At 46.5% G+C, this 21302-nt stretch overlaps 1 protein-coding gene and 1 long non-coding RNA gene across 4 annotated transcripts in view; one reads left to right on the forward strand and one right to left on the reverse strand.

Annotated features, from left to right (window-relative positions):
- The first annotated feature begins 248 nt into the window (after positions 1–248).
- The window catches only part of LOC309529395 (two pore channel protein 1-like), a 30257-nt gene continuing 9203 nt past the window's right edge, over positions 249–21302 (forward strand). Inside the window, exons 1-11 of one of the 3 annotated variants that reach the window (XM_082217500.1) lie at positions 249–681; positions 7325–7410; positions 10370–10484; positions 12834–12962; positions 14029–14145; positions 16423–16541; positions 17322–17423; positions 18258–18384; positions 18679–18880; positions 19952–20096; positions 20429–20614. In XM_082217500.1, coding sequence (XP_082073626.1) covers positions 538–681; positions 7325–7410; positions 10370–10484; positions 12834–12962; positions 14029–14145; positions 16423–16541; positions 17322–17423; positions 18258–18384; positions 18679–18880; positions 19952–20096; positions 20429–20614 — 1472 coding nt within the window. In that variant the 5' untranslated portion in view covers positions 249–537. Of the gene's footprint in view, positions 682–7324; positions 7411–10369; positions 10485–12833; positions 12963–14028; positions 14146–16422; positions 16542–17321; positions 17424–18257; positions 18385–18678; positions 18881–19951; positions 20097–20428; positions 20615–21302 lie in introns of those variants that run through there. The other 2 variants (XM_082217501.1, XM_082217502.1) reach the window with 2 other exon arrangements.
- On the reverse strand, positions 12833–17919 carry LOC309529823. Its single transcript, XR_014218493.1, has 2 exons — positions 17707–17919; positions 12833–12919 (listed from the first exon to the last, which is right to left on the reverse strand). It is a non-coding gene; the product is annotated as an uncharacterized lncRNA (long non-coding RNA).

The following is a 21302-nucleotide window of genomic DNA, read 5'->3' on the forward strand; positions in this document are numbered from 1 at the left end:
TCCTCTGTCGTCCCCTTCTCCTTGTGCCCTCCATCTTTCCCAGCATAAGAGTCTTTTCCAGGGAGTCTTCTCTTCTCATGAGGTGGCCAAAGTACTGGAGCCTCAGCTTCAGGATCTTTTCCTTCCAGTGAGCACTCAGAGCTGATTTCCTTCAGAATGGATCGGTTTGATCTTCTTGCAGTCCATGGGACTCTCAGGAGTCTCCTCCAGCACCATAATTCAAAAGCATCAATTCTTCGGCGATCAGCCTTCTTTATGGGGACGCCCCTTTACAAACCCCAATAAACTCAGCCGGGCTTTCTTTCCGAGGCAACCCACAGGGCGGATCCAGATTCTCGCCGGCCTCCTTTGCAGCGGGGGCGGGGAGGTGGAGGCACCCCAAAGTTTTGCTGCGCCACGGCGAGCGCGGAATCAAGGCGCTTCGCGCAGCGCCTGCTCGCTCATCCATCCTTCTCCGGGGCTGGGAGTCGTTTCCGCTGCCCCGAGTCACGTGCAGCTGGGGATTAAAGCCTCCTCGACGGCGCTGCAGCTTCGGGGATGGAGTCTGCGGGCCGGAGTCGAGTCGGGATCCCGCAACCGCCGGCAGTGCAGGAGCAACCAGACTCCGCAGCCGCGCAGCTGCCGCGCAGCTTAGCCGGAGCCGCGCCCGACGCCGCGATGGGAGACTCGGCGCAGGAGGAGGTGACCCGCCCAAGACTGGTTCTTGCGCGACCGTGGCGAGGGGAGGAGAGGGGAGGTCTCCGCTTGGAGGGGCTGCATCGTCCACGTTGCTCTGCTGGTCCCCCTGCAGGCCCAGCCCAAGCCTGCGCAACTCTCTCTCCCCCTTCCCCCCCCCTGGCTGCTTTGCTACTGCAAATGTTTCCACGGGCCCCCACTTTTTGGAAACGAGAGATCCCTTTGCAGCGCGCCTGCTTGCACCGAGCACCAGTTGCTCTAGCAAGTCGTTATTTTTCCTGGGGTGTCCCGTGAGTTAAGGGGAAGAGTTTGCCCACTTCTGCAGCTGTGCCTCTGGACAGCTAGTTGTGTGGCATCTTCAGCAACTTTTCCTCCAGCTCCATGGCGCACCAAAGCTTCTCCTGCGTAAAGGGGCGTTTGGGTGGGCAGGAAGGCACGCGTGCAAACTTAAAAGGTTGGCAGAGACTGCTGCTTTGCTGGCCTGGCTGCCGCTTCTCAGCCAATGTGCCGAGAGCCTTTAAAAAAAACAAAAAACTGAGCCAGGCATTTTCGTCGCATTCCTTGGCAAAGGCGAGATCCGTTATACACGCAGAGACACAGCAGCTGCTGCCTGGGGTGGAGCAATTCAAGGGGTACCTGCGGCATCCTGCAAGCGAAGGTGTGTCTTGCTGGGATGACTGGCGCCTTGTCGACACCCATCCAGAGTCCAGCCCAGAAGACTCCATGAGGCTATTGCAGGCAATCTGGCCTCTTCTTTTCCCATCACAGTCCAATTTAGGATGGCAGTCCTGTTTCAGAAGCTGTGTACAGTGGTACCTCAGGTTACATATGCTTCAGGTCACAGACTCCGCTAACCCAGAAATAGTGCTTCAGGTTAAGAACTTTGCTTCAGGATGGGAACAGAAATCGTGCTCTGGTGGCACGGCGGCAGCAGGAGACCCCAATAGCTAAAGTGGTGCTTCAGGTTAAGAATAGTTTCAGGTTAAGAACAGACCTCCGCAACGAATTAAGTACATGGGATGTGGGTGGCGCTGTGGGTTAAACCACAGAGCCTAGGACTTGCTGATCAGAAGGTCGGCGGTTCGAATCCCCGCAACGGGGTGAGCTCCCGTTGCTCTGTCCCAGCTCCTGCCAACCTAGCAGTTCAAAAGCACATCAAAGTGCAAGTAGATAAATAGGCACCACTCCGATGGGAAGGTAAACGGCGTTTCCGTGCGCTGCTCTGGTTCACCAGAAGCGGCTTAGTCATGCTGGCCACATGACCCGGAAGCTGTCTGCGGACAAACGCCGGCTCCCTCGGCCAATAAAGCGAGATGAGCGCCACAACCCCAGAGTCGGTCACGACTGGACCTAATGGTCAGGGGTCCCTTTACCTTTACTACTGTACATATTATGGACTGGAAACGCAGTTAGGTTGTTCTTTTTCTCAATTTGAATCAAAACTGGGTCTTTTAAGTGGGGCGGGAATGCAGAAGTTCATAAGAAACAACTGGACGGATTTGGATTGTGGCTAACGTCGCGCATACACTGCTTCCCAAAATAGAGTATGGATGCAGAGTAATGGGCTTGTGCGCACAGCCATGGTAGCTTCATTATAGAGAGTCAGACCATTGGCCCATCTGTTCTTCCAGCTCAATATTGTCTGCTCTGGATGGGGGGTCTGCTATTTAGGGTTTCAGATGGGGGAACATTCTCAGCCCTCGCTGGAGATGTCTGGGGTTGAACACTGGGAACTTCTACCTGCAAAACTGCCACTGAGCCACAGCCATTCCCAACAGCTGATGGAAAGACTTGATTCATAAAGGCAATAGGTGTTCCTCTTCTCACAGTATTTAATGCTGATCAATGCATTAGATTTCCAAACCCCTGTTTTGCTTGACATATAGTGGTACCTCGGGTTACATACGCTTCAGGTTACATACACTTCAGGTTACAGACTCCGCTAACCCAGAAATATTACCTCGGGTTAAGAACTTTGCTTCAGGATGAGAAGAGAAATTGTGCTCCAGTGGTGCGGCAGCAGCAGGAGGCCCCATTAGCTAAAGTGGTGCTTCAGGTTAAGAACAGTTTCAGGTTAAGAACAGACCTACGGAACGAATTAAGTACTTAACCCGAGGTAAAACCCACTGTACTTGGGCTGTGCCCAAGTTCTGCTCGAAAGAGGAAACTATGAATTCAGATCAACTAGATTGGCTTCTTGGTCATATCCTTGTTGTTGTTGTTGTTTAGTCGTTTAGTCGTGTCCGACTCTTCGTGACTCCATGGACCAGAACACGCCAGGCACTCCTGTCTCCCACTGCCTCCCGCAGTTTGGTCAAACTCATGCTGGTAGCTTTGAGAACACTGTCCAACCATCTCGTCCTCTGTCATGCCCTTCTCCTTGTGCCCTCCATCTTTCCCAACATCAGGGTCTTTTCCAGGGAGTCTTCTCTTCTCATGAGGTGGCCAAAGTATTGGAGCCTCAGCTTCAGGATCTGTCCTTCCAGTGAGCACTCAGGGCTAATTTCCTTCAGAATGGATGCGTTTGATCTTCTTGCAGTCCATGGGACTCTCAAGAGTCTCCTCCAGCACCATAATTCAAAAGCATCAATTCTTCAGCGATCAGCCTTCTTTATGGTTCAGCTCTCACTTCCATACATCACTACTGGGAAAACCATGGCTTTAACTATACAGACCTTTGTTGGTAAGGTGATATCCTTACTGTTATCAAAATGAACTTAAGAGCATCCCTGCTGGTTCAGACCAGGATCCTGTCCTCTCTGTAGTCAGCCAGATGCCCATGGGAAACCTGAAAGCAGGAACTGAACACAGGTGCATCTCCTTCCCTGCAGTTTCCAGCAACAGGCATCTTTAGGATGAATACTCTCACACAGAAGAGGACTCTGGCAAAGCAGTTTCTCCTGTGACTTGAGCTGTCCCTCCTGATGGAGAAAGCAAGGTTGTTTTCCGCAAACCCTTGCAAGGAGAGCCTACTTGGGGCTTCCCTTACCAGGTTTCAGAGGTGCTTGTTAGATGCACCCCATCCTTAATAAAATCTTAGGTGGAAGCTGTAACTTCAGCCCAGGCAGGATCATGCCAGCTGGATCCAGGGGCTGGAGCAGCTCCACTATGGAGAAAGGCTGTAGCCCGTGCAGCTTTTTAGTTTAAATAAATGTCTTTAAAGTCTACCTGCTTTTTAGTTTAGAGCAGATGCACCAGGTTGTGCCCAACGTTGTGGAGCCATTGTGCTTGTGTGACCCAGTATACCTGAAGGAGCGTCTCCACCCCCATCGTTCTGCCCAGACACTGAGGTCCAGCGCCGAGGGCCTTCTGGCGGTTCCCTCATTGCGAGAAGCAAAGCTACAGGGAACCAGGCAGAGGGCCTTCTCAGTAGTGGCACCCACCCTGTGGAACGCCCTCCCATCAGATGTCAAAGCAATAAACAACTACCTGACATTCAGAAGACATCTTAAGGCAGCCCTGTTCAGGGAAGTTTTTAATGTGTGACATTTTAGTGTATTTTTGGTCTCTGTGGAAGCCACCCAGAGTGGCTGGGGAAACCCAGCCAGATAGGTGGGGTACAAATAATAAATTATTATTATTATTATTATTATTATTATTATTATTATTATAGCACACAATGATGTCCCTGTGTGTTGGGAAGAAGCCGAGAGGATCACTTTAAAGAAGGATTAGACAAATTCATGGAGCAGAAGCCTCTTAGGGGCTACTTCCATGATATGTGTGTGGAGGGGGGAGATTCCCACAGTGGTGTTGCATGTCTGAGGTGCTTATAGGTGGTGGTTGTGGTCTAAACCACTGAGCCTCTTGGGTTTGCCAATCAGAAGGTCGGCAGTTCGAATTGGTGTGACAGGGTGAGCTTCCGTTTCTGTGTCCCAGCTCCTGCCAACCTAGCAGTTCAAAAGCACGCCAGTGCAAGTAGATAAATAGGTACTGCTGTGGCAGGAAGGTAAAAGGCATTTCTGTGCCCTCTGGTTTCCATCACAGTGTCCCGTTGTGCCAGAAGCTGTTTAGTCCTGCTGGCCACATGACCTGGAAAAGCTGTCTGTGGACAGACGCTGGCACCCTCAGCCTGAAAGCAAGATGAACGCCACAACCCCTTTGACTGGACTTAACCGTCCGGGTCCTTTACCTTTACCTTTTACCCTTTTTTAAAGGAAGATAGGGGACTGCCTTATATGGAGTCAGACCATTGGTCCATCTAGCTTAGAACTCTCTACACTGTCTGGCCACAAGTCTCTATGGTTCCTGGCAGTGGTCTCTCACAGACCTTCTTGAAGATGCTGGAGATCAAACTTGGGGCATTTTGCATGCAAAACAGATGCTCTACTATTCAGCTATGGCTCTACTCCAAGACACTTTTCACAAGAGGCCCCAGAAGGGCAGTGCAACTGCTGGGATGGTCCCAGAGTCCTGCCCACTTGTCCTCTGAAAACTTCAGAGGGTGGCTGGGGCATCTGGGTGTTGCACGTTGCGTCAGAGGCATGACACACCTGTGAGGAGGATACCACCAGCTCCAACTTTAGGAGAAAGGATGACATTCATTATTCCTGCCGGAGGGGAGCACTCATTGCAATGACGAATGTTGCAGTGGACCCCTGACTTTGACATTTGCCACACTAGAGATCAAGATGAGCTTTCTTTAAAGGGGGCGGGGCTTCACGGCTTGGCTTTAAAGGAGTGTTTAAAAAAATTATCTGTGCAAGAATGGGCAGCTTTGTAACCTAAGTAGGGACACTGTGGGACTTGTTTTAGTTCAGCCCGCCAACATTTGGGGTCACATTGGGACATACGAAATGTCACTTTTGTTGCAACAATGCTGAAGTCTCTATCCGACTCGACTGTGGCTTGTCTCAGAGCAAGTATTTTGGAGTGCTTGGACTTCACAATGTTGCAAGCCCAGAGCAACCTCATTGTCTGGCTTGACATGTAGCCAAAGCTCTTCTCTGTGGAAGTTGTGCTCAAATTATAAGCGTCATTGCCAAAGGATACGGGGAGACCAGTGAGAGGGGTGTGGAGGAAGCAGATTGTTGTCTGGTACTGTATTATGGAAAGCAAAATTGCCCATCTTCTTTTAAGGTGTACAACGTACTAGATTTCTTTTAAGGTGTACAACATACTGGATTCCCCCTGCCCCCTTTGATCTTAGTCAGAAGAGCCGTAATCAAGTAATCTGTTATGCTTGGAACAAGCTGTTTCTTGTGAGACTACTACTACTTAAAATTTTTAAACAGTTAACCATTGCATTTTAATAGCCAAACAGTCCACTTGAACTAAACCTTTGACAGTGTTCTGAATTGCATAGCTCTTGCTGACAGATGGACGTACATTCTGTCACTCAATGTCTTACTCTGCAGTGGTCTGCAGGCCATGATCCGAGTGATGTGGCAAACAATGCCAGGCTGTGTGTGTGCACACATTGTGGACTACTAAAAGGCTGGAGATCTTTTCTCTTGTCCTATAGCCCTGCAGCCAGACCCTGTGTATACTGGCTTGCAAATTAGTCTTTAAGCAGTGGGAGTACTGACCATGTTAGCAAAATCCTTTCTATGCACTGTTGTATAAGGACATACAATTTCTATGCGCTGTTGTATAAGGACTTACAATTGGCTACATTCCAGCCAGGGATGCGGGTGGCGCTGTGGGTTAAACCACAGAGCCTAGGACTTGCCGATCAGAAGGTCGGCGGTTTGAATCCCCGTGACAGGGTGAGTTCCCGTTGTTCAGTCCCAGCTCCTGCCAACATAGCAGTTCGAAAGCACGTCCAAGTGCAAGTAGATAAATAAGTACCACTCCAGCGGGAAGGTAAATGGCATTTCTGTGCGCTGCTCTGGTTCGCCAGAAACAGCTTAGTCATGCTGGCCACATGACCCGGAAGCTGTACGCCGGCTCCCTCGGCCAATAAAGCGAGATGAGCACCGCAACCCCAGAGTTGTTCACGACTGGACCTAATGGTCAGGGGTCCCTTTACCTTTACCTTACATTCCAGCCACGTGAAAGCTATAGGTTTCTGTTCCACATGGAACATGTGCGTGCATCTCTTTGAAAATACTCCATGTAGGCAAGCAGGAGGCATTATCCCAGTTGAAGAAAACAGACAGACGTAAGTGGCTGGTCAGAGACGGGCATGCGCAGGTGCCGTGCTAACTTCCCAGAAGGTGGGATGCTGTTGCTTACTAGGGAATGGTGAGTTCAGCACAGCACTAACACCAGATCAGTTCTGCTGGTAAGAAGATAAGGAATCAGGCCAGTGGCTCATCTAGTCACAAGAGAGCTCTCCCTGTTTTTAGCAACTGACATTCAGGACATGGCTGCCCCCGACAGTGGAAGCCAAGCATAGCCACAATGACTAGTAGCCACTTATAACCTTTGGGTATGGGTTGGAGAGAATATATTAATTGCAGTTTATTCCTCCAGATGCTCATGCATGTGGGATAAACAGAGGTTCAAAATCCCATCCTTGGCAGCGAAATTAAAAGCATAGGATTTAGACTGTCAAACCTTGTTTTGAGCAAGTCCATCTATGAAGTCATCCGGCTTTCCCCTTCTTAACCAGCTCAACAAAGAATTGGGCAGCAGCTTGTGAATTAAGTCTGAGTGTGGAGCAGTCAGAGTGCAGCCGTGTTGAAAATGTATTCCCTCTTCACAGCAGAGTCTTCTCCTGGCAGCAGCGTATGTGTATGATGCCCAGTACAATAGGAATATCCCCTTTGATACCTCTCCACGGGCAGTCAGGTAAGTGCATGGTTTGGGGGCGTCATGCTGAACACTCTGATTCACGCTGCAAAAAGTGTGTAAGGTTGCTGAAATGTGAGAGTGCCTTGGCTTCATTAATTTTTCAGGCTGGGTATGTGTGTGTTGTGTTTGATATTAAATAATAATAATAATTTATTATTTATACCCCGCTGTCAGGGAACTGACATCGGAGCCAGAGGCGGAGGGAAGGCTCTCAAGTGATGCTGGAGAGGGACCCAGCAGGGAGAGAGGTAGCTCAGCGGGGGAAGGAAATCAGCGCAACACCAGGGATAAAGGGGGGCAGATGGGGGAATCGGCGAGAGGGCTCCAGGACTCTTCGCTGGACACCAGCGGGGAGAGCACGGGTCCTCCGCTACCCACACCCTCCCTGCGCAGAAGACTTCCGCGCAGGGAGAGTAGGAGGAGACTTGGCGTCAAACAGCTTTTATGCTGGAAAAGGTTTAAGAAACGCCCACTGACGGATTCTGCTAGCGACTGAGGCAGCCATGAAGTGAAGGGCTGTCCAGACAGAAAAGGAGTGGCGGCAACTTACGCACGAGCAACCCCTATATTCATTACACCCGCCCATCTGGCTGGGTTTCCCCAGCCACTCGGGGCGGCTTCCAACAAAATATTAAAATACAATAGTCTATTAAATATTTAAAGCTTCCCTAAACAGGGCTGCCTTCAGATGTCTTCTAAAAGTCTGGTAGTTGTTTTTCTCTTTGACATCTGGTGGGAGGGCGTTCCACAGGGAGGGCGCCACCACCAAGAAGGCCCTCTGCCTGGTTCCCTGTAGCTTTGCTTCTCGCAATGAGGGAACCGCCAGAAGGCCCTCGGCGCTGGACCTCAGCGTCCGGGCAGAATGATGGGGGTGGAGATGCTCTTTCAGGTATACTGGACCGAGGCCATTTAGGGCTTTGAAGGTCAGACCAACACTTTGAATTGTGCTTGGAAATGTAATATTAAACCTTGCGCAGTATTGTAGGTAGCCAGGGGCGGGGGGTGGTCTGCACCGGATGGGGGGGCAGTCTGTAGGGCAGCATGGGAGTCTTAAGTGTGGCACGGTGGCTGCTATGCGGGGGTTGGGATTCTGGGCGGCAGGTGAGCTTGTGGGCGGCACGTCAGTTCCTTGGCTTTTAGGGTGCTGCAGGAGGATGGAGCCACTTCCTCTCCCGAAATCGGCAGTTGCCCTAAAAAAGCCAGGTCATGGTGCTACAGTGGTACCTCGGGTTACAAACACTTCAGGTTACAGACTCTGCTAACCCCAGAAATAGTACCTTGGGTGAAGAATTTTACCTCAGGATGAGAACAGAAATCGCACGCCAGCAGTGTGGCGGCAATGGGGGGCCCCATTAGCTAAAGTGGTACCTCAGGTTAAGAACAGTTTCAGGTTAAGAATGGACCTCCAGAACGAATTACTGTATTTTTCACTCTATAAGATGCACCCGAACATAAGACACACCTAGTTTTTTGAGGAGGAAAACAAGAAAAATCTCTCCATCTCTGCGCAGCGTCTCTCCAGCAAAGTGGGAGGAAGAATAGAGCCTCTTCCGTTTCTCCTCCTGCTTCGCTGAAGAGGCGCTGCACAGCTCTCCCTCTCTGCGCAGCGCCATTCACTCCATAAGACGCACACACATTTCCCCTTACTATTTAGGAGGAAAAAAGTGTGTCTTACGGAGTGAAAAATACGGTAAGTTCTTAACCCGAGGTACCACTGTACAAGCTACGTGGAATGAAGATGAGGCCTGTGCTGCTGTGGTTGTCTCAAAAAGTGTATTTTTGGGGTTCTGGCACAAATGTGGTTAATATGGCATGATGCTGTTTTTGAGCAAGGTTGATACTGAAGATTCATCTTGTTGTTGGTTTTCTCCAGAATGAGGCTTTATGATTCCTCTAGCAGCCTTGTTCCCAGCACTGCTCAAGAATTTTCAGAAAGAAACAGAAGTGTCGTGTTGACATTGGTTGGATAAAATTCAGTGTACTTTTGAAAGGTTAGGCCCGCCGTCCTGATTCAAAACGGCATTTGATTGTATCCAAGCATAGAAGAAAAGTGGCTCTTTGAGCTCAGAAACCATCATGCAAACTTTGGACACAGTATCTTATGTGGTGTCCAACGGCATAGCAACAGACAGATAACTTCCTTTATTTCTCCAATAGATTTTATTAAAGTTCGAAAAAAGATATCAAAGGTGGATGTTGGATACCCAAGAAATGAATCTAAATAAAAACACAAACTCAAAAGAGGAAAAGAAAAAAGGGGAAAGAAAGAAAAGGGGGGGGGAGAGAAAAGAATATAACTTCTGATTCTTCGTCTGTCAGCTATATATAGAAAATTATTCCCAACATCCACTCCAGGATAATACCCAATAATTCCACTTTCTGTAAACCAATATTTTCTTCAATCCTCAAATCCAGATATCACAAGTTCAATGTCTTTTTCACACGAAAAGTCTATAAGGAATTTCCAGGCAACAATGATAATTATTTTCCAAAATATAGATTTTTTTTTAATAGATATTTATTGAAGATTTTCCAAAATATAGCAGAAAATACCCAGCATTGCTCAGGAATGCTGAGAAACAAAAAAACACACATAAAAATACTGAGATTTATAAATGGGTAGTATAATGTGTTGGTTTCTAGGGCTGCGCTTTACAGTTCGCCAGCAACTTTTGATCCTTGTATGTTTTAAAGTCCCACCTTGTTTTCAGTGACTGCAAGTTTTATTCAATCGTTTCAAATATTGTGTTTTGATGCGGTAACCTGCCCTGGGACCCTCAGGAGAGGATCTTAGAAATAAATGAATAATAAAATCTTAGAGGGAGGTCCTGGTGGTCTAGAGCAGGCTTTAAATATTCTCCTTGCTGCTGTTGCCGCCACAAGAACTGCGCCTGCTGGAGGTAGAGGTCATTTTCCAACCGAGGTTCTCAGTTGCTTTTCCGACTTCTCTTCCCAGACTTTACTATCTGTATAACCACTGGACTATGCAAGGAGCTACCTACTTCTTTATATTTGTAGACCTCGCCCTTGCGCTGTTTGAAGAGCCAGCTGTGTACCTGCTGCCTTTCTTGGTAAGCTTTCATAATAATAATAATATATTTATTATTTATGCCCCGCCCATCTGGCTGTGCTTCCCCAGCCACTCTCGGCAGCTTCCAAAAAAAATTAAAATACTATAATACATCAAACATTAAAAGCTTCCCTAAACAGGGCTGCCTTCAGATGTCTTCTAAAAGTCTGGTAGTTGTTTTTCTCATTGACATCTGGTGGGAGGGCATTCCACAGGGCGGGTGCCACTACCAAGAAGGCCCTCTGCCTGGTTCTGTGTAACTTGGCTTCTCGCAGCGAGGGAACCGTCCTCGGTGCTGGACCTCAGTGTCCGGGTAGAACGATGGGGGTGGAGACGCTCCTTTCAGGCAAATTGGGATGGCTAATAATTCCATCCTGATGTTGGAGGCTCAATAAAGTGTGTGTGTGTGTGTGTGTGTGTGTGTGCACGTGCCTTAATCTAGAATGATTAACTTTGGCACAATTCTGCATATAAGAAACTTTACTCTCTCTCTCTCTTTTTAATAATAATAAATTTTATTTATACCCCACCCTCCCCAACCAGAGCTGGGCTCAGGGCAGCTAACACCAGTAAAGTTACAGTGAAAACATAATAGGGGAAAAGAACCAGGTTAAAATACAATTTAAAATGCAGCCGCATTTTAAAAGTAGCCCATAGATCAAGACCATAAGGGGAGGGAAACATAGGGGTCAGACTGAGTCCAAACCAAAGGCCAGGCAGAACAGCTCTGTTTTGCAGGCCCTGAGGAAAGATGTCAAGTCCCGCAGGGCCCTAGTCTCTTGTGTTCCACCAAGTCGGGGCCAGTACTGAAAAGGCCCTGCATTAAGAAATACTTTTTTATGTGTCCTGAATCTTCTGACATTTCAGCTTTACTGATTGGCCATGAGTTTTAGTGTTATGAGAGAGGAAGAAGAACTTTTTCCACTTTCTCCATTCCATGCCCAATTTTATAAGCGTCTTATGTTACCTCTTACTCCGCTTTTCCCCAATAGGGTTTCCCAAACTTGGGTCTCCAGTTGTTGTTTTTGAACTACAACTCCCATCATCCCTAGCTAGCAAGACTAGTGGACAGGGATGATGGAAGTTGTAGTCCCAAAACAGCTGGAGACCCAAGTTTGGGAAACCCTGCTCTAAATTAAAAAGTCCCAAAGGCCACCACCTTTCTTCCTAAAGGAGTTGCTCCACCCCCTTGGATCATTTGGGTGGCTCTTTTCAAAACCTTTTTTCTACTTTCCTAGGCAAGCCTTCTACCATTTGAGCGAATCCTTCCTGTCTGGAAACCATCTGCAAAATATGCAGGGCAAAATATCCAGACTTCTGGACTGGGTTAATTAATTCTCAAAATACTTCATCATGCATGTGAACTTTCATAGCTTCCCACCTAATTAAAATGTCCTGCTTTTGCATTGAAGTCTGCATTGCCCACAGAAGTTTATAAAACACCAACAGTGTGTAAAAATGCAGCACTCGATCTGCATAATTCCATATTAATTTGTATTAACATGATCTATTTTAGGAAAGAATCTTGCTCAAGATTTATTTAAGGGACAAGGTGACAATATCCTGCCAAATGGGAATTGTGTTAATTCTGTCCTCTGACCTGCTTCCATATGTACAGCCTCTGTTCTCCCTGACAATGGAATGTTGCTGTTTTTACTCTCTGCCCTCAAAAAAGAAAAAGAAAAAAAAGAATCTCAAAACAAATTACCAAAATGTACATTTTAAAAAAGGATTTTAAAAAACCCCCTAAAACACTCTATCTATCTATGTATCCATCTATCTATCTATGTATCTATTTATCAATAAACTACACACACACACACACACACAAAAAAAAAAAAAAAAAAACAGATCCCGCTCCACCCCACTAAAAGTTAAGAAGATGACTAGGATCCAAAGGCCTGGGTGAAAAAAAGAAAAAGAAAATATTATTATGATTATTCCAAACACGTATTCAGTTTATTAGCTGCTGTTTTCCTGCTGCAGCAACTCAACATGATTCATTGATTTGGGTAAAGGGGATATGTGTTGGCATTTACCAGCCAAAATGTTGGCTGTAATGCTTTTTTGCCTGTTGACATATATGGGTTTTTATAAAGAATTAGCTAGACGTGTCCTGCTGCAACTGCCAGTGGTTAGCAATAACAGTAAAAGGAACCTGCGTGCTTTTGACAGTGGGCTTGTGGAGACAACCACTGGGCCGGTCCCCATCTTTCCCTGTTTGCCACTTTCCCAAGGGGAAACTGTTGAGTCAAACCTCTCTCAGACCCAGCATGTCTGTTCCAGCCTAGTTGTTTTGTTTGTTAAAAGCCCATCTCCTTTTAAGCTGCTGCTTTTTCCATTCCAACAGGTTACCTCGCTGACCGAAGTCTTATGCCTTCTGGTTTTCTTCGGTAGGCTCTTCCATTTTGCGCAAGTCACTCCTCGTGACGTGTTCTGGAAGGATACAAAGAACATCTGCATCATGATAACCATCCTGGTCAGTTGTAGCTCATGGCTCCTTCTGCGAGTCATGGAAGGAGCAGTAGCTTAGCAGACTGTTCTTCTGAATGGCACCGCCTTCTGCTGCTCCCAATGTAGCAATGCCATGCTCAGTCTAGCCTGCAGTGTTGCTAGATGCCGTTCAACTCGCGCTATTCTGCTTGTACAATTTCATACTCCTCCAGATTATAGCGTAGCCTTGATGCCTGCACCAAAACCACATTTCAGTGCAGAAACTTGGGTCCAGGGTACCTTAAGAATCTCCTGAACCTTCATATTCCAGGTGAGAGCATCTGCAGGAGTGTCTGTGGTCATTCCCTGAGTTAGTGAGGCTCGTTTGACAACAACAAGAAACTGAGCTTCTAGTGTCATTGGCCCAGTCCTGTGGAACTCCCTGCCAATAGAAATTCAGCAGGCGCCATCTGCGCCAACTTTTAAATGGCTGCTGAACACTTTCCTATTCCACCAGGTCTGTGCAGGCAATTAAAAATACATCACCCACAATGGTCAAATGATGTTCTGTTTTTAATTTCTTTTGCTTTTAACTTGATTTTATTGTCCATTGCTGTTTTTATGATAAATATTTTTTATAAACACAGTCGTACCTTGGAAGTTGAACGGCATCCGTTCCGGAAGTCTCTTCAACTTCCAAAACGTTGGAAAACTAAAGCACAGCTTCTGATTGGCTGCAGGAAGTTCCTGCAGCCAATGGGAAGCCGCGGAAGCCCTGTCGGACGTTCGGCTTCCAAAAGAACGTTCGAAAACCAGAACAGTCACTTCCAGATTCCAATCATTCGGTAGCCAAAACGTTCGAGAACTAGGCTGTTCAATAACCAAGGTACGACTGTAAATAAATAAACCTGGCATCTTTTGTTCTGTATAAGTGGAGCCAATCCACATCTCCTCTGGCTGTTTGTTTGTACCAGACAGAACTATGAATTGGCTTCTAGAGCCCTTCATTCCTCCCACGGGCTCCTCTAATTACAATGTTGTTTGGTTGGTTTGGACCACTGCCCCTTGAATTTCAGAGGTATCTTCTCTCCTCACTTCTCCCCCTTACCCAGATGACTTTGGTTGACCTGATTGTCTTCGGAGCTCTTAGAATCTCAAGCATACGTGGCGTCCGGTGGTCAAGGCCCTTGAGACCCATCTTCTTAATAAACTTTGCAGAAAGTCGCCAGGTAAGACTTTGGGGGCAGTGTTTCCATCGCCAGCAGTTCTATCCCAAAGAGATCCCCTAGTTAAATTAGCCAGCAACTCTAAACTGTATGGTGTGCATATATACTGAAGAGAAGGGGCCTTGCTTCAATTTTGTCTCGTCTGCCTGCTCCAGAGATCCAGCTGTAGAGTGCTTTCTGTTCTGAAATCATCTTCTGCTTTTTCTTTTCTCTATGCAAACAGGCAGGCTTAAGCCTGGCCTAGCTTTGGGGAAGCGGAAACACGAGGTAAGGCATGACTGGGTCCCTGAAAGTTGGGGAATGTAATGCATGGGGGTGGGGTGGGAATCCAATGCCGCTTCAAATTATTGCAATTCCAGGAAGGTGGTGGATTCTGAACTTCATCCTGAGTCGCTTCTGATGGCAACATCAGGGTGGAAATAACAGTTCTGCGTTAATTACATTTTTTGCATCTCTTCTACTTGGGATTTGAATCAATAATAATTTGTATAGTCAGGGAAGCTGAGATACCAGGGAACAGGAAGGCATGCTTTAGAAAAGCTCTGCTTTCAGAGCAAATTCCTACTGTTTTGGTTTAATGCAAAAGTGGGAGCTGCAGAAATTGGCAATGCTAATTGTTGGCTATTATAAGCCAAGTCTAAAGTAAAGGTAAAAGGACCCCTGAACATTAGGTCCAGTCATGGCCGACTGGGGTTGCAGTGCTCATTTCACTTTATTGGCCGAGGAAGCCGGCGTAGAGCTTCCGGGTCATGTGGCCAGCATGACTAAGCCGCTTCTGGCGATCCAGAGCAGCGCACGGAAACACCGTTTACCTTCCCGCCGGAGTGGTACCTATTTACCTACTTGCACTTTGACGTGCTTTCGAACTGCTAGGTGGGCAGGAGCAGGGACCGAGTAACAGGAGCTCACCCCCTCGAGGGGATTCGAACCGCCAACCTTCTGATTGGCAAGTCCTAGGCTCTGTGGTTTAACCCACAGCACCACCCGCATCCCCAAGCCAAGCCTAGTGCACTGAAATTGGTTGAAGCATGCACCGTTGTGGCTTCTTGCAAAAAAGGAAATGCAATTCTACTGAGGTTTTCAGTGCTTCTGCAGTATGCAGATCTCATGGGTGGAAGTGATTGGTTTGAGTTTTGCGGCATAGATGCACAAAGGGCTCACATGTGTTCTCACTACCAGAATCCAGCGCTGGGCCCTCTCTGGTCAGGGATGACAATGTTAACAGAGCCCAGGTACATTTGGGTCCTTCATCCCATCAGCCTGATTCGTACCTGAATCCTGTGATTGATTGGTATGTGATAAACAAGGCTGGTCCGTTGCCACATGAAGGCAGCATTGCCTCAACTTTGGGTTTTGTGCTGTTTACATGGAGAGCTGTTTGGTTTGAAAGCCTGGTTCATGCTCAGCCCAAACCATCATAGAATCGCAGCAGAGAACCGGCAAGAGGTGTCAGTAATCCAACTGGGTGCTTAAAGGATAAGCGGTCTGGGAGTGGTACAAAAACTCTCAGGGGGTGCATATGGCCATCTCTGCTTAAGGCGATGGGAGCTGGAAGTCCTGGCATCCGTAAGCCGTGATGACTTGGGCTAACAAGAGTCAGGAGTCCAACACCTGAGGTAGCCCAGGCTAGAGAAAGAGGATGTGATGTGCCATTTACACATCACACCTGTTGTGCTACACTTGAAGCAAATGGCAGGTGTCCTCTGTGCATCCCACAATGATCCTGGGTCCATGTTAAGGGAAGCTTTTAATGTTTAACAGACCACTGTATTTTAATACTTTGTTGGAAGCCGCCCAGAGTGGCTGGGGAGACCCAACCAGATGAGCGGGGTGGTATTATTATTAATAATAATAATAATAATAATAATAATAATAATAATAATAATATTTGGACAAGTTGGGGGGCAGGGATATGTCCCTTGTAGCCTGCAGTGCCTTACCTGCATATACTGCAGAGATTCAGCTTGTGCTGGAGGAGGCATATGTTCACGTTGTCTAAACAAGCATGCCTAAAACTGGGTCTTGACCAGATGTATGGTGCTCTGGTGTTTGCTGTCTTTGTGATAAATGGCTCTTTTGAACACCGAGGAGAGCATTCATCTGATAAACTTTGCAGCTTTGGAACCAAGGGAGGGGGGGCTGGCTCTTGCACCCAGACAAATAATGGGGCATTCAGGTCTTCTTACTGGTGGGTCCATCTCTATAGGTGGATGTTGGGTGAGGAAGGAATATAAACATTGCTGCTTCTCTTCCTAATGAAGGCCTCCCACTTCTTGACAGATCCGAAGAGCATTCCGTAGCATCCGGAACACTCTCCCGGAGATCACCTACGTCTTCCTGCTGTTTATGTTCAGTGTCCTGATGTTTTCTCTCATGGCTTTGAAGCTGTTTGGGGACAGGTAAGGGGACCGTCCTCCTCCCTCTCTTACTCTGAACCCAGAGGCTGCCTCACCTGCAAGGGAATGTCAGGAAATATCTCCTCCACCACCAAGAATCTCCTCCACCAACGCCAAGAATATTCAGCAAAATGGTACCCTCAGTTTTGCTGCCTAGAAGTAAGGTGGTTTGGGTTTTTTTTAGAAAGGTGTATTTTGTCTAGCTTCCTTTGCTCCACGATCAAAGCAACTACTCTATTCCGAACTTAAAAATGGAAAGCGTAATGCTGGTGGTCAACAAAAGAGGTTTTAAGACTCTCAAGGCAAATCTAAAAAAATGTAGTATAAATTCTGACAACTGGGAAACACTGGCCTGCGAGCGCTCCAGTTGGAGAACAGCCTTTACCAAAGGTGTCGTGGGCTTTGAAGACACTCGAACTCAGGACGCAAGAGAGAAACTTGCTAAGAGGAAGGCACGCTTGGCAAACCCTTACCATGATCAACTCCTGCCCAGAAACCTATGTCCCCACTGTGGAAGGATGTGTGGATGCAGAATTGGCCTCCACAGTCACTTACGGACTCATTGTTAAAACCGTGTTCATGGAAGACAATCTTACTCAGCTACAAGTGATCGCCAAAGAAGAAGATATCTCTGTATGGCACACCGGTGGAAAAAGAGCCAAAAATGGATCTGAAAAACCACCCTTGAGCCATGTTATTTAGCTTACAGCCTCTTGAGCACATTGCTTGAAGTTCACATTGGCATCTTCTGTGACTCTGTTTCCCTCTCCTCTTTTCTTCAAGGAATCTGAAAACTGTGGAAGGCTTGCCGTATTTTTCAAATTACCTTGAAATCGTCTTTGACATGTATGTGCTGGTCACCACAGCAAATAGCCCCGATGTCATGTAAGTATCTGCCTTGATCTCCACATGCTTTTAATTTTTCTTGTTGAGCTTTTAGTAATGGGATGTTTTCCTGGTGTAAGAGGGACATCAGCACCACCTTGGTGATGTGACAATCTACCGTACTTTTCCGTCTATAAGACGCCCCCATGCATACGACGCCCCCTACTGTGGGGGGCTCAAATTTAAGAAAATGGGGGAAGATGGCACAGAGTTGTTTAGCTATTTTTGCAGAGGATTGCCCAGAGTTGGGGGGGGGGGAGATGCCAAACCGAATATCACTTACCCAACTGGCAAACGCTAACAATTGCAAGCGAGGAAGCCAAATTGCCGAAGCAGCAGCCAATCCAAAGCAGCCCTTTACACATCCACAAATAACTCGCGCACCTGACAAAGCAGCAGCCAATCCAAAGCAGCCCTTGCCGCATCCGCTAATAACCCACCCATTTGTCAAAGCAGCAGCCAATCCAAAGCAGCCCTTGCGGCCGACACCATTCACCCACCCAATCGCTAGATCCTGCTCCCGGATGCAACCAATCGCCCATCCCCCTCTGCACTACCCATGTATAAGACGCCCCCCCCCAATTTTTTACTTTATTTTGGAGTAAAAATACCCTCGTCTAATACACAGAAAAGTACGGTATTTTTCTGAAATGCACAATCCACTGTTCAATGGCCAATCGGCAATCCCAGGAAAGCTTACAAAGTTTAGTGGTTTATATGAATCCAAATATCGCAAAACTGCTAAATATTATATACACAGCAGACGAGTATAGGATCGGTTAGTTCCTAGGCTTTTCTTACTTTCTCGGTGGTGATGTTACTCCTCTCTTGTAGGATGCCGGCTTATGACTTCAGCTGGTGGTACTGCCTGTTTTTCATAGTCTATGTTATTATCAACACCTACATCTTCATGTCAGTCTTCCTGGCTGTTGTGTACAACAATTACAGAAAACACTTAAAGGTAAGCCCTGCCGAGGAAGGGATAAGAGATAAGTTGCAATTTTAGCTGAATCTGGGGGAAACCACTTGAAGCATATCTGTTGTGTTGAGCTATTTCAACTGCTTTTCTTCAGTTTTCTCGTTGCAAACAGCTGGAAGTCTGTAAATTTTGATAATAAACCAAATTTGCAATGGAGGTTGAATAGGTAGGACTGGGGGAAAGACCCCTCTGCCTGACACCCCGGTCAGGGCAGACAGTACTAAGCCGGGTGTTCCTCTTAAGTATATATTTGTATATATATATATTTTCCCACAGAATGAGATCCGCAAACTTGCTTACATGAAACGCCGCAAGATGATAGAAGCCTTCAACCTCCTGAAGGTGAAGGAGGAAGCAGAGTTTGTCGTCAAAGAAGACCGCTGGAAGCGGCTTGTGAAACTGGTGGCTCCCGACATCAGCACATCCCACCGAGAGCTCTTGCTGCGAATATGTGACGAGGAGCAGAAGGGCTTTGTGGGTGGGTAACAGCAGACTCAAGCAGTGTGGCTGGGAGATGAGGTTGCCAGGGCAGATGAGAAGGAGGAAGGATAGGGGAAGGGGGTGGACTTTGGCAATGTGGCACCCTGAGCAAGGACAAAATTTGGCGCCTCCCCCAACAATATTCCCTATTTTCATGCCCTCCTCCCTCTTAACTTCCATTCTGCGCGTGCTTTCAAATGCACTATGCGCTAGTTGCAGCAACTCAATCGCCCATCTGACCAGGGCCTAACTTTGAGTAGGTGTCAGGAGCTCGGCCTACACTCGAGTAGGACCCTGGCAGAGACACATGCCCGACTGGCATGTTCTCTCCCTCCTGGTCTTTCGTTCGGGAGCTTTTGGAATAATTAATTTTCAGAGTAGTTTTTACAGTTATAACAAAAATTACTGATTTGGTTATACTATTAGAAATACACTGACATATAATTATGAAATTAATGTGAGGTTTAATAAGTTAATTGTTTATATTTGGACAACTTTTCTGCTGTACTTTGTTGGAAGGAGAAAAACAATCATTTCCTTAATAACAATTTAAACAATTTATTTAACTAAAACAATAACATTATATAGCATATGTATCCATGTTTGTTAACTGATGTGGTTAAACGATTTTTTTAAATTAAAAAACAACAACCTTAGACTGAGTTTTAGCACACATGAATAACTTAAAACAAATCCTTATTTCCTGATGAATAGCCTTTGGACAATAATGTAACGTAAATAGAAAACTACCTTTAGAAAGATTTTTCCTCCAAAAGTATTTTATTTTAAATTTTTAAAAATCCAATTAAATTTTTTAAAAATCAATTTTTAAAATTTATTTTTTAAATAATTGATTTTTATCCACCCTGATATTCAGTTAATCTGCAGCTGCCTTTACTTTTCTCTTATGCACATCTGGCTAGAAGGCCTGGCCAGATCCAGATTGCTGCTCTTCTCCTGTGGGTTTATGTGTGGGGCTTGTCTGAATTGCTGAGTATTAGCCTAAGCAGCTTCTAAATTAGTTCCTCCCCCCCCCCCCGCCTCCGGCATTATTTTCTGTTTATGGCAGACAAAAAATCTTTTGTGCGTCTGGCTGATCTTTTGAATATACAAGTGATCACCATGAAACTCCACAGACACCCCCTGGAAGTCTGGATTCCCCATGTGTACAACTCTGCTCCTAGCCTCCTCCTACGCAAGATGGTTCAGCACAAGTAAGTCTGAATCCCTTGCCTTTCCAACAAAGGGCTTCAGGTGCTTACAGAATTTTAATATTTTGTTGGAAGCCACCCAGAGTGGCTGGGGAGGCCCAGCCAGATGGGCGGGGTATAAATAATAATAATAATAAATAATAATAATAATAATAAATAAATAAATTATTGTTATTGTTATTGTTCAGGTGACCCTGAGCAAATGCTCTCACCTGCCCACGGGGCCATTTTGGATGGTGAACGTGGCTGGACAGTAGTACTTTGGGGTTTCGGGGAAAATTTATTCAAAACGAACAAGTTTGGTTGGTAATTAACCCGGTGAACATCTCCCGCAGGGTATTTGTTTGGATGTATGATGTCATCATACTCATCAACGCCGTCTTCATTGCATTGGATGAGGAGAACCCCCTCATTTCCTACGCAGAGTGGGTGTTCCTCAGTCTGTATATCGTCGAGATTCTTCTGAAATTGTACACCTACGAACCCAGAACCTTTTTTGCAAGGAACCAGTTCTGGAACTGGTAAGTAAATTCTTTTATTTTTGTCCCTCCGCGTTATGAAGAAGCCAGTAGTTTCTCGTTCTCCTATATTGACTGGCTCTCCAAGATTTCCAGACATTTCCAGCATTACTTGGAGAGTCCAGGGATGGAACCTGTGACCTTCTGCAAGCAAATCACGTGCTCTACCACTGAGCTATGGCCCCGTCTATTAATATTGGCTCAACGCTCAACTCCGACTCCCCACCATATGTTTAAAGCGCTCTCATGCCACTTTAAGAGTCCTGGCTTCTCCTAAAGAATCCTGGGGAGTGTAGGGTCGTAGAAGTGCTGAGAGTTGTTAGGGGACCCCTCACAGAACTAGGATTTCCAGCAGCCAAACTACAGTTCCCATGATTCTTTGAGGGAAACCATGACTGGTATTCCACAGTGTACATAGCTGAACTCTGGAATTTGCTCTTACACGAAGTAGCAATGGCTACTTGGATGACGTCTTCTTCTTTTTATTATTATTATTATTATCATCAACAACAATAATAAATTTATTATTTATACCCCGCCCATCTGGCTGGGTTTCCCCAGCCATTCTGGGCAGCTCCCAGCAGAATATTAGTATTAATAATAATAAAGCAATAAAACATCAAACATTAAAAACTCCCCTAAACAGGGCTGCCTTTAGATGTCTTCTAAAAGTCAGATAGTTGTTTATTTC

The sequence above is a fragment of the Podarcis vaucheri genome, assembly GCF_965113315.1.
Source record: "Podarcis vaucheri genome assembly, chromosome: 3".
NCBI classification, from domain to species: Eukaryota; Metazoa; Chordata; class Lepidosauria; order Squamata; family Lacertidae; genus Podarcis; species Podarcis vaucheri.